The 17,768-nt window shown below is 42.8% G+C and overlaps 2 protein-coding genes across 6 annotated transcripts in view; both read right to left on the bottom strand.

Annotated features, from left to right (window-relative positions):
• SEPTIN11 (septin 11) overlaps nucleotides 1-16,828 on the bottom strand; it is a 90,991-nt gene extending 74,163 nt beyond the window's left edge. For 4 of the 5 annotated variants that reach the window (XM_040480606.1, XM_040480585.1, XM_040480599.1 and 1 more), the window contains exon 1: nucleotides 16,630-16,828. In XM_040480606.1, coding sequence (XP_040336540.1) covers nucleotides 16,630-16,656 — 27 coding nt within the window. In that variant the 5' untranslated portion in view covers nucleotides 16,657-16,828. The remainder of the gene's footprint in view (nucleotides 1-16,629) is intronic. The other variant, XM_040480592.1, reaches the window with a different exon arrangement.
• On the bottom strand, nucleotides 9,811-12,226 carry LOC121033930 (mitochondrial import receptor subunit TOM5 homolog). The gene has a single exon (XM_040480642.1). The coding sequence runs from the start codon at nucleotides 11,528-11,530 to the stop codon at nucleotides 11,342-11,344; it is 189 nt and encodes a 62-aa protein (XP_040336576.1). The 5' UTR covers nucleotides 11,531-12,226; the 3' UTR covers nucleotides 9,811-11,341.
• Nucleotides 16,829-17,768: the final 940 nt, after the last annotated feature.

Here is a 17,768-nt window from a genome sequence, read left to right on the forward strand (position 1 = left end):
ATGCTCTGTCTCTCTCTGTCCCAAAAATAAATAAACGTTGAAAAAAAGAAAATTAAAAAAAAAAAAAAAAAAAATGCTTTACTTATTCAAATCTGAAAGCATTTAAAAAGACATCCCCCCCCCAAAAGTTAATGGCTTCTTTATTCAAATACAAGAAAATATAAATGAATTATCTTCAATGGAAATCAGATTGCTGACTGGCAGTCTCAGCCCACGAACATGTTTATGTGGCCCACACAGTATTTTAAAAATATTTGACTTAACTGCCAACATTTTCAGATGGGGAAATTTCACCTCAAACTCTAAATGTCCGTGCTCTCTTGAAAAACTGAAAACTATGGCACCACTGAGGTCCTCATTTAGCCAGGTAGAGCTAAGAGGTGGCACACGTTGGCCCATTTACAACATTTAACTGAAGAATCTGAGAGTTGTCCTTTTCGGTACTTTTTTTCCCTCTCATCAATAAGCCAAATAATGAAGCTGGTCAAAAATGGTTTATTTATATCTCTCCCTTACTATTTTACCATGCCATAAATAATTCAATCCAGAACCAAACTGAGGCCTATCAAAGCTGTGATAAACCACTGTTCATTAACTATTTTAAAGAGAATACATAAGGCAAACTTCTATTTTTTATTAATGTGATGGCTACATCAAGTTCAGCACTCTTCTAACTGTTATAAAGTGTAAGCATTAATTGAGACCTAGATTACATGAATTTATCTTCTTTTTCAAGATGCGTTATTGCTGGGTTTAAATTTCGGTTTTTTTCTAAATCTGTGAACTTAATATGATAAGAAAAATCTGCTACTCATACTAATATTTCACCCTCTTTGCTGAAAATAGTTGCTGTATTTCCCAATCAGGTCATGGTCATTTTACAAGCCTTACTAGTTACTTGTTCTTACCCTGCATGAAAAGGACAGTGCATGTGATTTGACAAAACATCTCCCTAAGTCATGTTCTTAGCCCTAATGTGGATGCAAATATTTCTTGTCAAGTAGAGATAAGAAAGCCCATTTCACTGGAGTATTTGCAAAAAAATGGCATAAATCCTGAGTCACAGTAACATCAACACATAGGGTATTAACCAACTATTCGCTTTCTCCAGGAACCATGAAATAAAAGCAAACTGGACGAAGCTGCAATGTAGATGCTGAGATTAGACATAGCTCTTCCCTCTCTCCCAGGAATGTGGTTAACAGAAGCTCGGGGAACTCCTGGAGAGTTAACTATGGAAAAGGAATGGCATCCTGTTGCAACAGTAAGCTTGCAGTTGTTCAGAATGTTGCTGAAATTTTTAATAGCTCTTATTCTGAAACATATCATCTTTTTCCATCAATAAAACAGCTGAGCCAAGGCCTGGGCACATTTCTGATGATACAAGATCCTTTACCATCACAAATTCTTCCTCTTAAATCCTAAGTTCCAAATTTAGAATATACATATTCTGCACAATATCATAAGGAAGAAAATCATTATTAGCTCCTAAATTCAACTACAAAAGCACAGTAACAATTCTTGCTTTACATTGTGAAGGAAGAAAAGCACTTTTAAATATCAATGATGCAAGCATTATTTCCTTCAATGTGTCCACATGATCAAAATGTGCTTGCTACAAGAGTTTCTTTTATAAACAGAAATACAGAAAATAAACAGGCATTTCCTATAATAATATACACCAGTAACAGGCATAAATTCTCAACCCATAAGAGAAAATTTTGTTATTTACACAAACATTTCTCTCCAAAAGAGTATCTATAATACCTCAAATAGACTTAGAAAAAACATGTCTGCTCTAAAAGAGGCCCTAAGAGTCTGCCGTTTTAAAAAGTAGGTAAGCGTGACTTAATGCTACAGTTTTACCTCAGCCAGTCAGCTGATCAGGCCAGGGTGACAGACCAAGTGCTGGGCCACTCAAAGGGAGCTCAGAACAAGCTACTCCTCTCTGGAAATAAACATTCTGAGGAGATTGGGCTAAAGCCAAATGATCCTCAGCTTGCTTTCCACCTTTAAAAATCCTATGACTCTATTGCACTGTTGGCATTCAATAAGGTTCAATGATAAACACTGCATATGAATGTTTAAATGATGAAATTATCCATGAACCCGAAGCTCAAGAAAAGCACACGTAACCAAGCTTGGGGCAGTAACTGTTCCATCTATGCACTCATGCCTGGCCATTCATTACAATGATGGTGATGATGAAATATCTCAACCACAGAGAATATCACTCATCTATATACTCAGTACCTATCTTTGACAAACTATAACTTTTACCATCCATACACTTGACATTTTTTTGCCTTTTGTTTTAAATCACAAATTCACTTTGACGATCCCTGAATACCTCTTCCTGATGCCATGTTCCTCCTACCCCCAGGTCACCAGCATAGCTCTTAAAACTAAATGAGATCAGACTGAGCCTGGGATTTACTCCAAAATAACTAGGAGCATGGTGGGGGGGGGGGGGGGGGGGGCGAGGGGCGGGAGCAAGAGCATATGACTCCTGATCTCAGGGTTACAAATTTGAGCTCCATGTTGGATGTGGAGATTACATAATAATAATAATAATAATAATAATAATAATAGTTTTTAAAAAACAAACTTGGGGTGCCTGGCTGGCTCAGTTGGTACAGCATGTGACTCTTGATCTCAGGTTTGTACATCGAAGCCCCAAGATGGGTATAGAAATTACTTAAAAAATAAAACCTTGAAAAACAAACAAGGGCGCCTGGGTGGTTCAGTCGGATAAGCATCAGACTTGATTTGGGCTCCGGTCATGATTTCACGGTTTGTAAGATCCAGCCCCACATAGAGCTCCGTGCTGACAGTGTGGAGCCTGCTTGGGATTCTCTGTCTCTCTTTCTCTCTGTCCTTCCCCTGCTCTCTCTCTCTCAAAATAAATAAACTTGAAAAAACAAACAATTTTGGGGGTCAGGATGAGGAGAGAGGAGGTTAGAGAGAAGGGGTAAGAGATGACATAAGAATGGCCTAGGTGATAGGATAGAAGGGTTGAGTATACCTTCTCTCTTGTGTAATGTTTGGAATTTTTCTTAATGAAGTTTTCTAAAATATGAGAAAGAAATATCAGATTATAAATACTTCTAGACCATACTTCTTGTTTTAAATTTTTTTTAATTTTTTAATCTTTATTTATTTTTGAGAGAGAGAGAGAGAAAGAGACAGAGTATGAGTGGGGGAGGGGCAGAGAGAGAGAGGGAAACAGAATCTGAAGCAGGCTCCAGGCTCTGAGCTGTCAGCAGAACCTGATAACAGGGCTCGAACTCATGAACCATGAGATCATGACCTGAGCCAAAGTCAGATGCTTAAACTACTGAGCCACCCAGGCGTCCCTTGTTTTAAAATTTTTAAATTTTTTATTTTTTTAAATGTTTATTTATTTTGGAGAGGGAGAGAGACCACAAGCAGGGGAGGGGCATAGAGAAAGGGAGACAAGAATCCGAAGCAGTCTCCATGCTCTGAGCTGTCAGCATAGAGTCCAATGTGGGACTCAAACCCATGAACCACAACATCATGACCTGAAGTAAAGTTGAACGCTTAACAGACTGAGTCGCCCAGGTACCCCTAGACAATACTCGTGAAGTTCACTGTTCAACATGGTAGCCACTAGCCACATGTGGGTATTTAAATTTAAATGCAAATTAATTACAATTAAACAAGATAAAAAAAATCTAATTCTATGGTTGCACCAGCCCCATTTCAAGTGTTCGATAGGTACATATGGATAGTGCATACTGGAGAATGCAGTAATAGAACATTCCTATCATTGCAAAAAGTTCTGACAGCATTATTCTGCAGACTAGGGTTGTACCTCCATTTGGAAAGAAGGTATAACCAGTAGTTAGAAGACTTTAACTTATTTACCATGGCCTGATCCATCAAATAGGAGCTGAAGAGCTTGGGTTCAAGAACAGTGTCTACTCAGACTATCTCATAAGAAAACTGTAAAGATCAATGTTTACCCAATGAAAGCTAATCAACAAGAAAAATGTGTGGAATTGTACAATTTCAATTAGGACACCACTGTAGTGGGTGCAAGGAGTTCAATGGCAAAGGCAATGTGCAAATTAGCAACATTCCAAATGTATGTTTAAAGACAAAAAAAAAATCTGAAAAATAATTCCAGTTTTAGTTTGAGAAATAACACATTTCAGTATCCAATTTTTCTCCTCCCACTCCCTTTATTTTGGAAAAAAAAGCAAAGGATTGGAAAAGGCTTTGAAAACAAAGACGTATATAATAAACAATCAAGTCATTCCAAAAGGCAGAGAGAGGTACAGACCTATATCGTCCACCCCCAAAAAAGTCAAAACCAACCTCAGAGTGAAAGCAAAGGTAAGAAATTTGGGGAAAACTGGAGAATGAATCTGTTTGGCTTGTGGTATTTCCAAGGATGTCCCCTACATTATCAGAAACTGCCTATGGGATAGGCTCAAAGTGAAGAGATGATGTGAATAACTCTGATGAGTCGAAGAACTTTCAGGCAGATACTTAAGTTAATCTGGGCCCATAAAATTGCTGAACATTAGCTCACAAGAAGTTGCCTCAAAAATGTTTACCTCATTCTTCCAATCTATGCAGTATAGGCCACAAAATTTCTTTTTCAAAAACAGTTTTAAGCTTTGGCCCAAGTTCACAGTTCATGTATCAAAAACGTTTTCCCCCATACACTCTGTATCTAGTTTCTAGATTATAAAATATATAACTGACTTGAAATGGGTACATTAAAGAAATCACAGAACAAAGTAAGCACTATACATTCAGAGACAAGTACTTCCATCCTGAGAGACTGTGGGTTCCTCTCCAATAAAGTAGGAATGAAAATTATAGAAAAGATTAGATGATGCATCCAGTTTTCTTCTTTTCTGAGCATAGCTCTTAATAGTTTGAAGTCTTCCCTCCAATAAATAGTAAAACCCTGATTAAAGAAATATCAGTTTGTTCTCAGCGTATTTTTTTTTAATTCTAGAGGAATTTGGTATGTTACCAAGTAACATTCACACTCCCTCATTTGCATAAGGTACAAGAGTCCCAAACCAGGAAACAAGGTGTTTTCATCAAAATGCAGAGGCCTGAAACTAGGGCTCGCACGCATAAAGCACTTTGGGGAAATGATCCAAAGGAACAGGAGTGGGGACCGAGAAGTATGAAACAGGGAAGGAGGCACAGTCATCCTAAACATATGTATATGGAGCTAATCACACTGTGGGCTGAGGCTAGGGCCCATGTGGGACCCTCTGAGGAGCCATATATATTGTGCCTCAGAATTGTCCAAAGTTAGTGACAAAAGAGAGAAGTATTTGTCCACCAGATTCCATCCCCCATCAGGCAAGTGTTGGCCCATGGGATGGAAACGCCCTTGGACAGCCAGATGTGTACATAGGTCAAAATAGTGAAGCAGAGCCCAGGTGGCTACAGCAGAGAAGCCTGGGGGAGAAAGCTATAGATATGAGGTCTACACCTGCCTGAAACGCACACAGCAACAGCATGAATTACATAAAGGTGGACTGAGAGGAAGCAGGCTGGCACAAGTCTTATCCAAAGGATCAATTTTGTTCATTCAGTCACATGTTTATTAAGCAGGGGGGAAGGCGGCGGGGGGGGGGTGCACAACACAGTCTCTCCCTGCAAATCTGGAAGTAAGGCTAAGAATACATGAATGTGGTCAAGGCTAGCAGAACATATGTTTGTGGTAATGAGAGATTTATTTTTTTTTAAATGTTTTAATGTTTATTTTTCAGAGACAGAGACAGAGAGTGAGTGGGGGAGGAGCAAAAGGAGAGGGAAACACAGAATCTGAATCATGGCTCCAGGCTCTGAGCTGACAGCACAGAGCCCCCACATCGGGCTCTAACCTACCAACCGGGAGATCATGACATGAGCTAAAGTCAGGTGCTCCACTGACTGAGCCACCCAGGCACCCCTGAGAGATTTTTTTTTAAAAACATTCACAACTATATTTGATCATTCCTGTTTATGTATGTATGTATGTATGTATGTATATTTATTTTTGAGAGAAAGAGAACACAACCAGGCGAGAAGCAGAAAGAGAGGGAGACACACAATCCAAAACAGGTTCCAGGCTCTGAGCTATCAGCCTAGAGCTGGACACAGGGCCTCAACCCACAAACCACGAGATCATGACCTGCGCTGAAGTCAGATGCCCAACCAACTGAGCCACCCAGGTGCCCCATTCCTATTTATTTTAAATAGGGTCTTGAAGAAAGGAGTGGTGAGGGTTGGGGTGGAGACTCCAGAACACTATAAAGGTGACACACGAGCGTTGCAGGCAATCACTGCTGCAGGAATTCAGAGACAGAAAAATTACCAAAACTTGGATGGCGAGTCAAGGCTTCGAGGAGACAGTATATTGGATCTATGCCTCAGAGGTGTGCTCTGATTAGAAAAAGGGAGGAAGACTGCATTTTAGGTGTGTGAGAGAAGGGGCAAATGCTCACTTCCTGCTGGGGTGGGGTGCGGTGGGTTGGCAGTTCTGGCTGGAGCCCAGTCTTTGGTATAAAGTCACTATTAGTTCCATATTTATTTCCTTTTTATTGAGGATGAATGTTTCACACATCACTGAAAGCACTTTGTATGTCTTAACTCATTTAATCCTACAAATCTTTGAGGAAGGTACCATTATTATTTTATAGCTGACGCATGAGATGTACACAAGGTATGTAACTTGCCTAAGATCACAGAGATGGTTAAATGGCAGAGCCGATACCCTAGAACCCAAGCAGTCTGACTGTAGAGCCTATGTTCATAATCCAAATGTAATATAGTACTACTGCCTCTCAGTGAGAGAAAACAAAGCAAGAAAGACAAGGGTGCCATCTGATGCATCTGCATTTAGGAACAGATGGGCTGGGAAAGGACAGATTTGGAAGCATCCCAAGGGAAATAATTCTGTCAAGCAGCTGGAAGTCCTAATGGCCTCAAAACCATTTCCCAGAGAGTACAGTCCCAGAGTTGGGGCCACCAGAGAACAGCACAGAAGGTCTTTCAGAAGGTCACCACCCATCCCTTACTTAGTTAGGATGCTACTGCAAACTCACGGTGAGTGAACAATAGGAATAATCACATCCTCTGCCTTCAATTCATTCTGGCTGCTTAACACACACACACACACACACACACACACACACACACACACACACTATTCCTCAGCATTCTACCATGTCCAACTAGAATCAGAACAGGACAGAGAGAGTGGGAAAAATCATTACAGACTGGGAAAGACTTTTCAAAAATAATGAGGACCCTTGGCTCCGTAGCAGATTCCCTGACTAGGACCCTTGACTCTATTGTAGATTCCCTGACTAGGACAGTATGGTGAACTGTTACTACTCAAAATAACCACCCCCACCCCAGCCCAGGATGGGGAATTAAATCCTCATTCCAGGGCCCTCAAGTCTTGGTCAATTGACTGGCAGAGCCACTCTTTGCAGAAGGATTATCCATCGCCATCTTGCTGAATTTAGGAGTAAAAATTTACTTTAGCCAATGAAATTCATGTAGAAGTGACCCATGGTAAGAGCTTGATAGTTCAGGGGTCAGTATATCTTTTTCCTCTGCCACCAGACTGGCAAGGTCCAGATAGAGGACCTGGATCCTGGGGTCAGAACAGCATGGAGATCTCAGAGGATGAATCAAAGATTGTGGTTAAGAAATAAACCTTTGTTGTGTAAGCCACCAAAATTTGGGACAAATGCGTTACTTCAGCATAAGTTAGTCTAACAGACCGACACAAATTGTAGCATAAGTTAGTCTAACAGACCAACACAAATTGTAGGTCTATATGTATATTGGTCTAAGAGCCTTGGTTCTAAAGCCTAGTGCTCCCAGTAACTGGCTGTACACATTAGGTGTTAGTTTCTTTGTTCCTCAGTTTCCTTGTCTATGTTACTTCTTGGGAATTTTGTAAGGATAAAGTGAGATAATTATCTTGACAATTCAAATAAAATTTAAAAATCAAGATGCCAAGAAGGCTTGCTGTGCACAGAGGTTTTTGGTTTTTTTTAACTTAATTATAGTTAATATACAATGCTACATTAGTTTCAGGTGCACAACATAGTGATTCAACAACTCCATACATTAAGCTATGCTCACCATAAGTGCAATTACCATCTGTCACCACACAACACCATTACAATATTATTGGCTATATACCCCATGCCGAAAAGTCTCATTCCTGTGACCCATTCACTCTATAACTGGAAGTTTGTATTCTCTTCATCTCCTTCACCTATTTTGCCCATCCCCCAACCCCTTCCCCTCTGGCAACCATCAGTTTGTTCTCTGTATTTATGATTATGTTTGGCATCTTGTTTGTTCATTCACCTTGTTTTTAAGATTCCACCTAAGTGAAATCATATAGTATTATCTTTCTCTGACTTATTTCACTTAGCATAATACCCTCTAGGTCCATCCATGTTGTCACAAATAGCAAGATCTTTTTTATGGCTGAGTAATACTCCACTGTGTGTGTGTGTGTATACACATACACACACACACACACACACACACACACACACACACCTTCTTTATCCATTTATCAATGGATACTTAGGTTGTTTCCATATCTTGGCTACTGCAATAACATAAAGGTGCATATATCTTTTTGAAGTACTGTCTGTATTTTCTTTAGGTAAATACCCAATAGTGGAATTACAGGATCATATAGTATTTCTATTTTTAATTTTTTGAGGAACCTCCATACTGTTTTCCACAATGGTTGTGCCAATTACATTCCCACCAACAGTGCATGAAGGTTCCCTTTTCTCTATATCCTTGCTAACACTTGTTATTTCTTATTGTTTTGGTACTGACAGGTGTAAGGTGATATCTCATTGTGGTTTTGATTTGCATTTCCTTATGATTAATGATGTTGAGCATCTTTTCATATGTCTGTTGGCCATCTGCATGTCTTCCTTGGAAAAATGCCTATTCAGGTCCTCTTCTCATTTTCTAATGGATTTTTTTGGGAGGGTGTTGAGTTGTGAAAGTTCTTTATATATTTTGGATATTAACCCCTTATTAGCTATTTCATTTGCAAGTATCTCGTGCCATTCAGTAGGTTGCCTTTTAGTTTGGTTGATGGTTTCCTTTGCTGTGCAAAAGCTTTTTATTTTGGTATAGTCCCAATAGTTTACTTTTGCTTTGTTTCCTTTGTCTCAAGAGACATATTTAGAAAAATGTTGCTAAGGTCAATGTCCAAGAGATTACTACTTCCTTTAAGTGGTTTGAAGTCTCACATTTATGTCCTTAATCCCTTTTGAGTTTATTTTTGTGTATAGTGTAAGAAAATGGTCCAGTTTCATCCTTTTGCATGTAGCTGTCTGGTTTTCCCAGCACCATTTATTGAGGAAACTTTCATTACCCTATTGTATATTCTTGCCTCCTTTGTAATAGATTACTTGGCCACATAAGTATGGGTTTATTTCTGGGCTCTCTATCCTGTTCCATTGATCTATGTGTCTATTTCTGTATCAGTACCTTTTATTTTAATTACCATAAGTTTGAAGTGCATCTTGAAATCTGGGATTGTGATACCTACAGCTTTGTACTTTCTCAAGATTGCCCTATTTGAAGTCTTTTGTGATTCCATACAACTTTTAGGATTATTTGTTCTAGTTCCATGAAAAATACTATTGGCATTTTCCTAGGGATTGCATTGAATCTATAGATTGCTTTGGGTAGTATGGACATTTTCACAATATTAATTCTTCCAATCCATGAGCATGGTATATCTTTCCATTTGTGTCATCAATTTCTTTCATCTTTAAAAAAAATTAAAAATCAGGATGCTGAACAGCTTCCTGTTCACAGATGGTTTTGGTTAAGCCTTTTCCTTTCAACAGTAGGTCTGAGTAAATGTAATGAGCACCCTTAATGATACTCACAAAATTTATATTGACATGAAAACAATACACAAAAGGATGAAGTGAATGAAAAGGTGTTAAGTCTTCAGAAAACCATAGCTTTTAATAGACTTTACTCCTACTTTCATAGAATCCTATGGTTTTTTTAAATATTCTTTATGGAGAACACTGTTGGACACTTGTAGTCCAAGATAGAAGGGGTCCTACCATTCTTCCACCCTTTAGGACTCACTTGCTTCAATGTTTAAGAAAACAAGACTTTGTAGTTCTACATCTTGAGGAAGGCCTCAATACAGAAGACTAAACAGAGGAAGACCTATACTGGGGATGTTGTCACTGGATCCCTCCTCCTCTTTGTGTGTTTCCTCTGTCTTCACTTCCTCTATTCTTAAGGATGCGATCTGGTCATGAAAGGAATCAACTCCTCTATCCTTTCTCATCTCCCCTCTATTCTACTGAATCCTGAAGAATTCAATACTCTGCAGACTTTCAAGGTCTTCTATCAACCAATTCCAAGAATCTGAGATATCTTAAGTTGGGGCACAGGGTGGGTAGGATATAAAATATCTTTAAAACTGTGTAGAAAATATGCACGTGCCTTAAAGAATACACTGCATTATCTGGTCTCCTCCCACCTGCCTAGACCCACATCTATTTTCTCTACCCCACCCTGAACAGTGACGTCATAGGTGGATTTCCTCAAAAGGCTGTCTCACACCCAGAGCTTTGCAGGAGCTATTCCCTTGGCTTAGTACATTTTTCCACCTCATTTTCCTTACTCATCCTTTTGCTTCCTTACCCACCCTTCAGAGAAATTTTTAGAGAGCAGCAGGGATGGCATCTCAAATACTCAACATCGTAACTTCAGCATCTGCTCAGAGAAAGTATGAAAGAAATATCTGATGAAGCAGATGGATTAGGAAACTAAGAATGGCTATTGATGTGTTTAGGTTGTTGTGGGTTGTTTTGTTTTTCAATTTCTAAGCTATCTGTATTACTTCTTCTATAAGAAAAAACTTATGAAGAAAATCATAAATTCATCCCAAAGTAATGTTACTTAATTATCAAAACAGGTATGTGTATACACACACACACACACACACATTTTTTTTGGAGACATAATTCCCTTAAAATTAATACTTGCTAGAAAATGGAGTTTGACATTACTTACTATTATTTCAACATTCACACAGGCTGAATGTCACAGGTATATGGGTGTACTATCACTACAAAATGTCTTTACTTCTCAAGTAGTTTTAAATTATAGCTATGAAGGTCAGTTACCAGAGCCAAACTTGTTCTTAACAAGTAGAATTTTTATATCCATTCAATCAAAGAGTCCCTCACATCTTTCTGGGCCTATTCATTTGCAGATAGGAGTAGAAATTGTAACTGGGCTCCTCATATCATGCATTCACATGTGATGCCCATCTTCACATGCTTTCCAATTTCTTTAGGCTAAAAGATGTGACTTGCAGCAGGGCCACATAGCTAAGGAAGTTCCATATGGAGGAGATCACATCCTCGAGCATCTTCCCTTTCACCTCCTCAGAGTCCAGCTTTGGCACAAGCCCCTCAATCAGGAACATCTCGGCTCTGCTTCCCCAGCTTTCAGCTGCCATACTCTATTCTTTTCAGAGGCTTATGCTTTATGCTATATATTTTTTCACGACAATTTTTAAAATGCAAAAAAAAAGGAGGGGGGCATGAACAAAGCTTCTGCTTGTTGGATACCAAAGACATTCTTTTTGGAACATGAAGCCTGATCAACCTCTTCATCTCAGCCTGCCCCTCCCACAAAATATCACACTCAATCCCACACAGTCACAGTTCAGCAGGTGGACAGAATGCAACCACATAGGTCAAGTTCCTGCATCCTTTGACTTGAGCAAGACACTCACACTCAGTGGCATGGATCCTTAAAAAGGTGTCTCTAATGCATTGGTTCTAGCATATGAGGGTAAAGACTCCTGATTTCTACCTGAGACCAGGCCTGAGAGGACACAAATTTGATTTCATATCACCCAGCAAGTCTCTATCACCTCAGCCCAAATATTGGTTTTCATGTTCCACAGTGGTTGCATTGATAGGTTGCCAGCAGGCCTGAGTGGGTCAGAGGCAGTACTGCTTAGTTGGGAGGGAGTTTTCTGTCAATCTGGATTTAAAAAACAACAACCACAAAGCAGGTATCAATTATATTGTAAAGTAGATCTCCTTAGGGAACAGGATAGAAGCTTTGGATCTGCTGGGTCTTTGTTTAAATAATGGTTCACTTCACTGACCCCAGTTGAAACAGGTCTAGCTAGCACTATGAAAGAGTTTTCAATAAATTATAAAATCCAAGAGCAGCCCATACCCACCCCACCCCCAGTCAAGTTTAAGGTCCTATAAAGAGAAACACTGGCTTAGAAAACTCTATACCCTGCCCCACAGGAAGTCTAAACCCAAAGATCCTTATCAGCTGTGGCATCATCAGTGGATATAAATACTAGGCCTTCTGGCAATCAATCAAAGTAGGACATCCAAATCATTCGCTCCTTTGTCTGGACAGACAAAGGGTGGCCCCTTTGAAAGCACTAAGCATCGGTGTCAATTATATGGGTATCCAAAAAGACAGGGTTCAGCAGACACACAGTTTGGTTTCTAAGTCACAGTTTTTAGGAGATGGGTTAAGCTTACTTGTGTAAATCTCACAAAGTTGATGAAAACGTGCTAACGATCTAATAACTCTTACATCAGGATGGTGGGGTATGGGTAGTTTTGTTCTTTTAATCAATTTCCACAGGTCTGTTTTTCATTGCAATGTAAACACTTCATTTTTAAGGAAGATATTTTAAAGCATAAAAAAAAAAAAACTATAGCTTTCAAAGATTTGAAAAGGACAGATTACTATACCTCAAACACTTCCAGCATTCCTTAATAATTGCTTATAGAGTCTCAGTGTGTATAATTTATATATAAAATTAAAAATTTTAATTTTTAAAGACCTCCCCCTAGATGACAGTCCCTTTATCATTTAGATAGCCATCCCGCAGACCTTTTTCAGCTCCATTAAGCTTTTGCCAGGTACAAAAGAGCCAGAATCCTTCATGCAAGGACCACAGCATCAAGTCTTAGAAATGGCAATTTTGTAACACGGGAAAATAACGTTTCACTGTCAGTCCTCACCCTCCTCCTGCTGAAAACAGACCATATCTTCAGGAACCGTCTCTAATGATTCCCAGACAAGATCTTTACCTGCATCATAAGTGTTGACTCAGCAACAGGCACATAATTTCCTTTCTCCCTAAATGGCTTACATACTCCATACTCACTGAAGTTCATCACTTCACTACGCATAGACACTAAATCTCTCAGAAAATAAAAGCTCCAGGTAAAAAGAGAAGGTCTCTCTTGTCCACTGATGTAACCCTGGCTCCCAGAACAGTACCTGGCACATAGGAGGTACTCGGTAAATACTTTTAAATGAGTGAATGAATTTGGTTTTTCCATTTCTTTTGGCTCCACAGATAAAAGAATAATTAAATAGGTTTCTTGAAGGATATCATGCGAAATCTCCATCGCTGCAAAAGTTTAAATACATACCACCTGTTAGGGATAAAGTAAGAAATATTTTTGCATTGGGAAGAAGGCTGAACTGAATAATCTCTTAAAGTTCCTTTCAACTCCTAGGCTACACCTACAACTCCAACACCACACCTTAAGAGAGAGTGGATCAGCTACATAAAGCCTGATTCCCAGGTAGAGTAAATTACCATGTTCTGTTTAAAAGAAAGATAATAGCTGTCCTGGGACTTGGATGCAAAAATACTAACTCACCCAAAATGTGGACACATCCCTAAGGGAGAAATGCTCTCATTAATCATTAGTTATATTCTGAAACAGATGTGCTTTAGGGTCTTCTCAGAGCCAAGCACCAACACCATCCAAGAGAAAATGGAGACACTAGGGGTCGAGATTAGAACAAAAATAAACAGTATCACACTGAACTCAAACTTTTGTTTTCCAGCCAACAAATCAACTTAAGAAACATCTTAATTCAGCCTTAAGGTTTAAATGGTTATAACTGAATATAACCAATTCAAAAGACAGAAAATACTGCATCTGCCATACAAGGTTTTTCCCCAGTAAAATCTCATATTTACCTAGGATATCACACAAAGACATTCAAGTTCAAGAATGCCTAACATTGAGAGCAAATTATTCTAACTGAACTTTCCTTCAATCTGGATGGGAGAGGCAGTTTGTAGGGAAAGATCTATTCATGTTTCCCTAAACAACTTTTTTAAAAAGTCTAAATTCTAAAGGAGTAACTAGGGAAACTCCATTCATACATAGATCAACTTTGGAGTGGTTCTTTTCTCTCAATACACCCTTCCTTTCATTTGTTCAAATCAGAGAATAGATAAAGGAACAGGAGGGGCAGAGAATTCTAAGATGAAGGATGTAGTGTTGATCCCTTGGAGCTGGGTTTGGATAAATCTGTATTTACGAGGGTTGTTTTGAAGGTACGACTATAGGCACGACCCTTAAGGCAAGAACTGAATGAACAAAGTAAAACAATTCAACAATTCGTTGGAAATGTATGAAAAGACTTTTCAACTTTGTAGTCAACTTTTGATCACCCAGACCACAGCTCAGTCCAAAAAAAAAAAATCTTGTTTTTAAACTGCAATTTAATCTTAATTCCAGTGACAACGGGGAATGTGCAGAGAAAGCAGTTACCTCCTCTGTACACATACTCTTTTTGGAATCTCCTCTATTATTTGAATAAGAGGTCTTAGAGAAGAATTCTGTGGGATTAAGCTCACATCTGGTTGGCAGACCCGGTGTTGGATATGATTATGGCCACACAACTAAATCTCAAATCCACATACTGTTCCTATTTAACTGACATATATGAACTAACTAATTTATAGAAAATGTGCAGCAAAGTATTTCTTCCACCTCCCCCAAGCCTCAAGAATGCACCAGCAATAGGTGTTACTGAACAGCCCCCCCCCCAAATTTGCATTCCTAGACACTCTCCAATTATCTCAAGCAGTTATCAGTTATTTTAGTTATGGAAATATGTGCCCTGGAAATAAGTACAGTGTGGGGACGGTGAGAGAGAAGGGGGTAACTTGACCTCTCTGTACCTCAATTTCCCCCACCAGAAAAATAAAGGGATTAGCACAGAGACTATGTAAATTCCCTCAGTAACAATAATCCAGGACCACTAATTATCAAGGGCACAATTTGTGTGCAAGAGGAAACCTGATTCTTAAGCGTCAGGTCATTAAATATTAGAGTATAAAATGCCCAAAAAACCCAGTTACACTTCAATAGGACCACAGCACATTGTGACAGTGGAGAACGTCTTTGAAAACACGCCTGCAGCCAAACCACCAAACCGAGTTAAAGCACGCAGAAGGACCCCGCGAAGTTCCCGGGGCGGGGTGGGGGCGGGGGCAGCAAAAGGCGCGGGTATCTGGAGAGGAGTTCGAGGAAGAGCTTGGAGTCCGAGCACAGCCTTGCATTCCTGGGGCTTCGGAGCTTCCAGTACGTCTGAAAGTCTCTCGTGTGGAACCACAAGACCTCTCAAGCCACCACCTGCGGCCACACAGTTGTGGGAGGGAGAGGAAAAAAGGAAGGAGGCAGAGCGGGAAAAACCTCGCTCGAGGCGCGCCCCAAAACCGGTGGTGCGAAAGTGGACTTCGAACATCGACAAAGAAACGGGGAAAGAGAAGGAAGGAGGACTCCGCCTTTCCCACCCGGCTCTGCTCCTTTCAATAAAAAAGGAAGGGCCGCCGCCGTCCCTCCCCCCAACCCTCCACCGCCTTTCACCCTAGGATGCGGAGCACCGACTGAGACCGCACCCTCAAAGTCCGGCTCTGAATCGCGAGCTGAGTCTTGCACCCCACCCGCGAGCTGAGTCGCTGCTCCTGCCCGGCTCTGAATTTGGGGCGGGAGCGCACCCTCGGTCCTTCGCTCGCCCCGAGCCGCGGGGCACCGGGTTCTCCACTCGCCCGCCCTAACCTTCCTCTTCCTCGCGTCCGCGCCTCCTCGGTTCGCCGCCCCCGGTCTTCTAACCTCGGAGCATTTAATACTTCCACCCACCACGACAAGGGGGCCTTGTGAAAACTTTGTGTGTGTGTGGCTAGGGCTTTTGTCCACATCCTGGGCAGGGCCAGGTCAGCCGGGTGGGTGCCTGGGGGTGTCCCGGCTCTCACGATGGGGAAGCCACCACGGAAATCCCAGCCTTTCATTTCTGATCCGCTTCTACGGCCGTGTGACAGCGCGCTTCGGGGAACAATTCCCATGCCCTGGTCGCCCCTCGGCGAGGGGGAGTCAGGAGAAAACCCCCGCACTCGGTGCCTCTCTCGACTGTCACGAGAGAAAAGGTGTGCACGCCGAGAGGGAGGCAGCCGAGAAATACCGTGCCTGAAAGAAACCCTTTAAAGGGAAAAGAGGGAAGGGGTCCTTTCTCTCCCACATCTCCGGAACCCGGGCGCGATGAGGCGATACACTGTTGCATCACGTAGTAGCCCAGCCTCTAGTCTCCTAGCCCTCCCCTCAGCTCCAGACGCGCGCCCAATCTCACGCACACACCCACAGCGGCCACCATCCGGAGCCCCCGCCCGGGCCCCGGTATTCCCCCCCGCCCGGCACCCGCCTGAAAGCGGGGACCACCCAGTGCCGCGAGAGCCGCGGGCAAGGGTGGTGAGGCCCCAGCACTCACAGACGGTCTCCCCACGGCCACGGCCATCGCGGCTGCGGCTCCGACTCCAGCTGCGCCCGGGTGCTCTCCGCCAACACTGGCTGCTGCTCCCGCTCGGGCTCGAGCTCGGGCTCCGGCTCGCCTCCCCCGCGCCTCCCTCGCGGCTGCGCTCTGCCAGCACCCGGCTCCCGCTCGAAGCCAGCGGCATCTGCTCCCCCCACGCCGCCGCCCCTCCCGCTTTATTAGAGCAACATGGCTACCCGCCTGGAAGGGACCATTTGCTTCCCCGGGAAGGGGTGTGAGTCTGCGCGCCCGGGCTGAGGCGGTGGGAGGGGGGATGGCGTGCGGGCCTCCAACCGGGGTCAGCGGGCTCAGGCCGCAGGACTCGCCCTCAGCGAAGGTAGCCGTGGGCCCCGAAACGACCCTCTCCAGTGCCACCGAGACTCCCGCAGCCTGTACTCTGGCCGCCACCCCCCGCTCCACCACGTGCTGGAGTCCGAGTAAAATCCTGGGCGCGGAGGTCCTAGCCTCGGGTTCCGCCACGCGCTTCACCAAGCAGGAGAGGCTGCGGAGAAGGTGAAGGGACACTGGGGCTAGACGGGTCTGCGGGGACAGCATCTCGCGGCCAGTTAGCCCAGGGCAAGCACGCTCCACCCGGAGGAACCGGCTTGGAAGGGCTGCGGGCCAACCGCGGAGAGAGAGCGGTGGGCGACCGAGGTGGGGCTGGGCAGACCCCCACGAGGAAGCGTTGCCCCTCCACAATTCTTTTCATAAGGGAGAGACTAAAAGGCTGGAAGCTGTCCCTAAAGCGCGCGGCTGGGTAGGGGATCACATGGAGAGGAAGAGGCCATAGTAGTTGCGGCTGCGGACGACCCAACCACCGCCGGCTGGAGAGGAAGAAAAGGACGCCCCCGCTGGAGAATTCACGCAGCTGTTGGCAGCCCCAGAGCTTGGGGCCAAGGCCTTCCCCGGGTGCAGCGAGAGCTCGTTGGTCACCCGTGGGGGCTCAGCCGACCTTATTTGATTGCTGGAGACAGACCCGACGACGCGGAGGCGCGCGGGCGGGAGTGCGGCTGGGGAGGGGCGCGGCGACAGCGCCGGGCGGGTGACCGTGAAGTCGGCGCGACTCCGGCCGCGTGGGGATGGAGAACTCCTCCGCT

The sequence above is a fragment of the Herpailurus yagouaroundi genome, unplaced genomic scaffold (assembly GCF_014898765.1).
Source record: "Herpailurus yagouaroundi ecotype Mexico unplaced genomic scaffold, PumYag 28, whole genome shotgun sequence".
Taxonomy (NCBI): domain Eukaryota; kingdom Metazoa; phylum Chordata; class Mammalia; order Carnivora; family Felidae; genus Herpailurus; species Herpailurus yagouaroundi.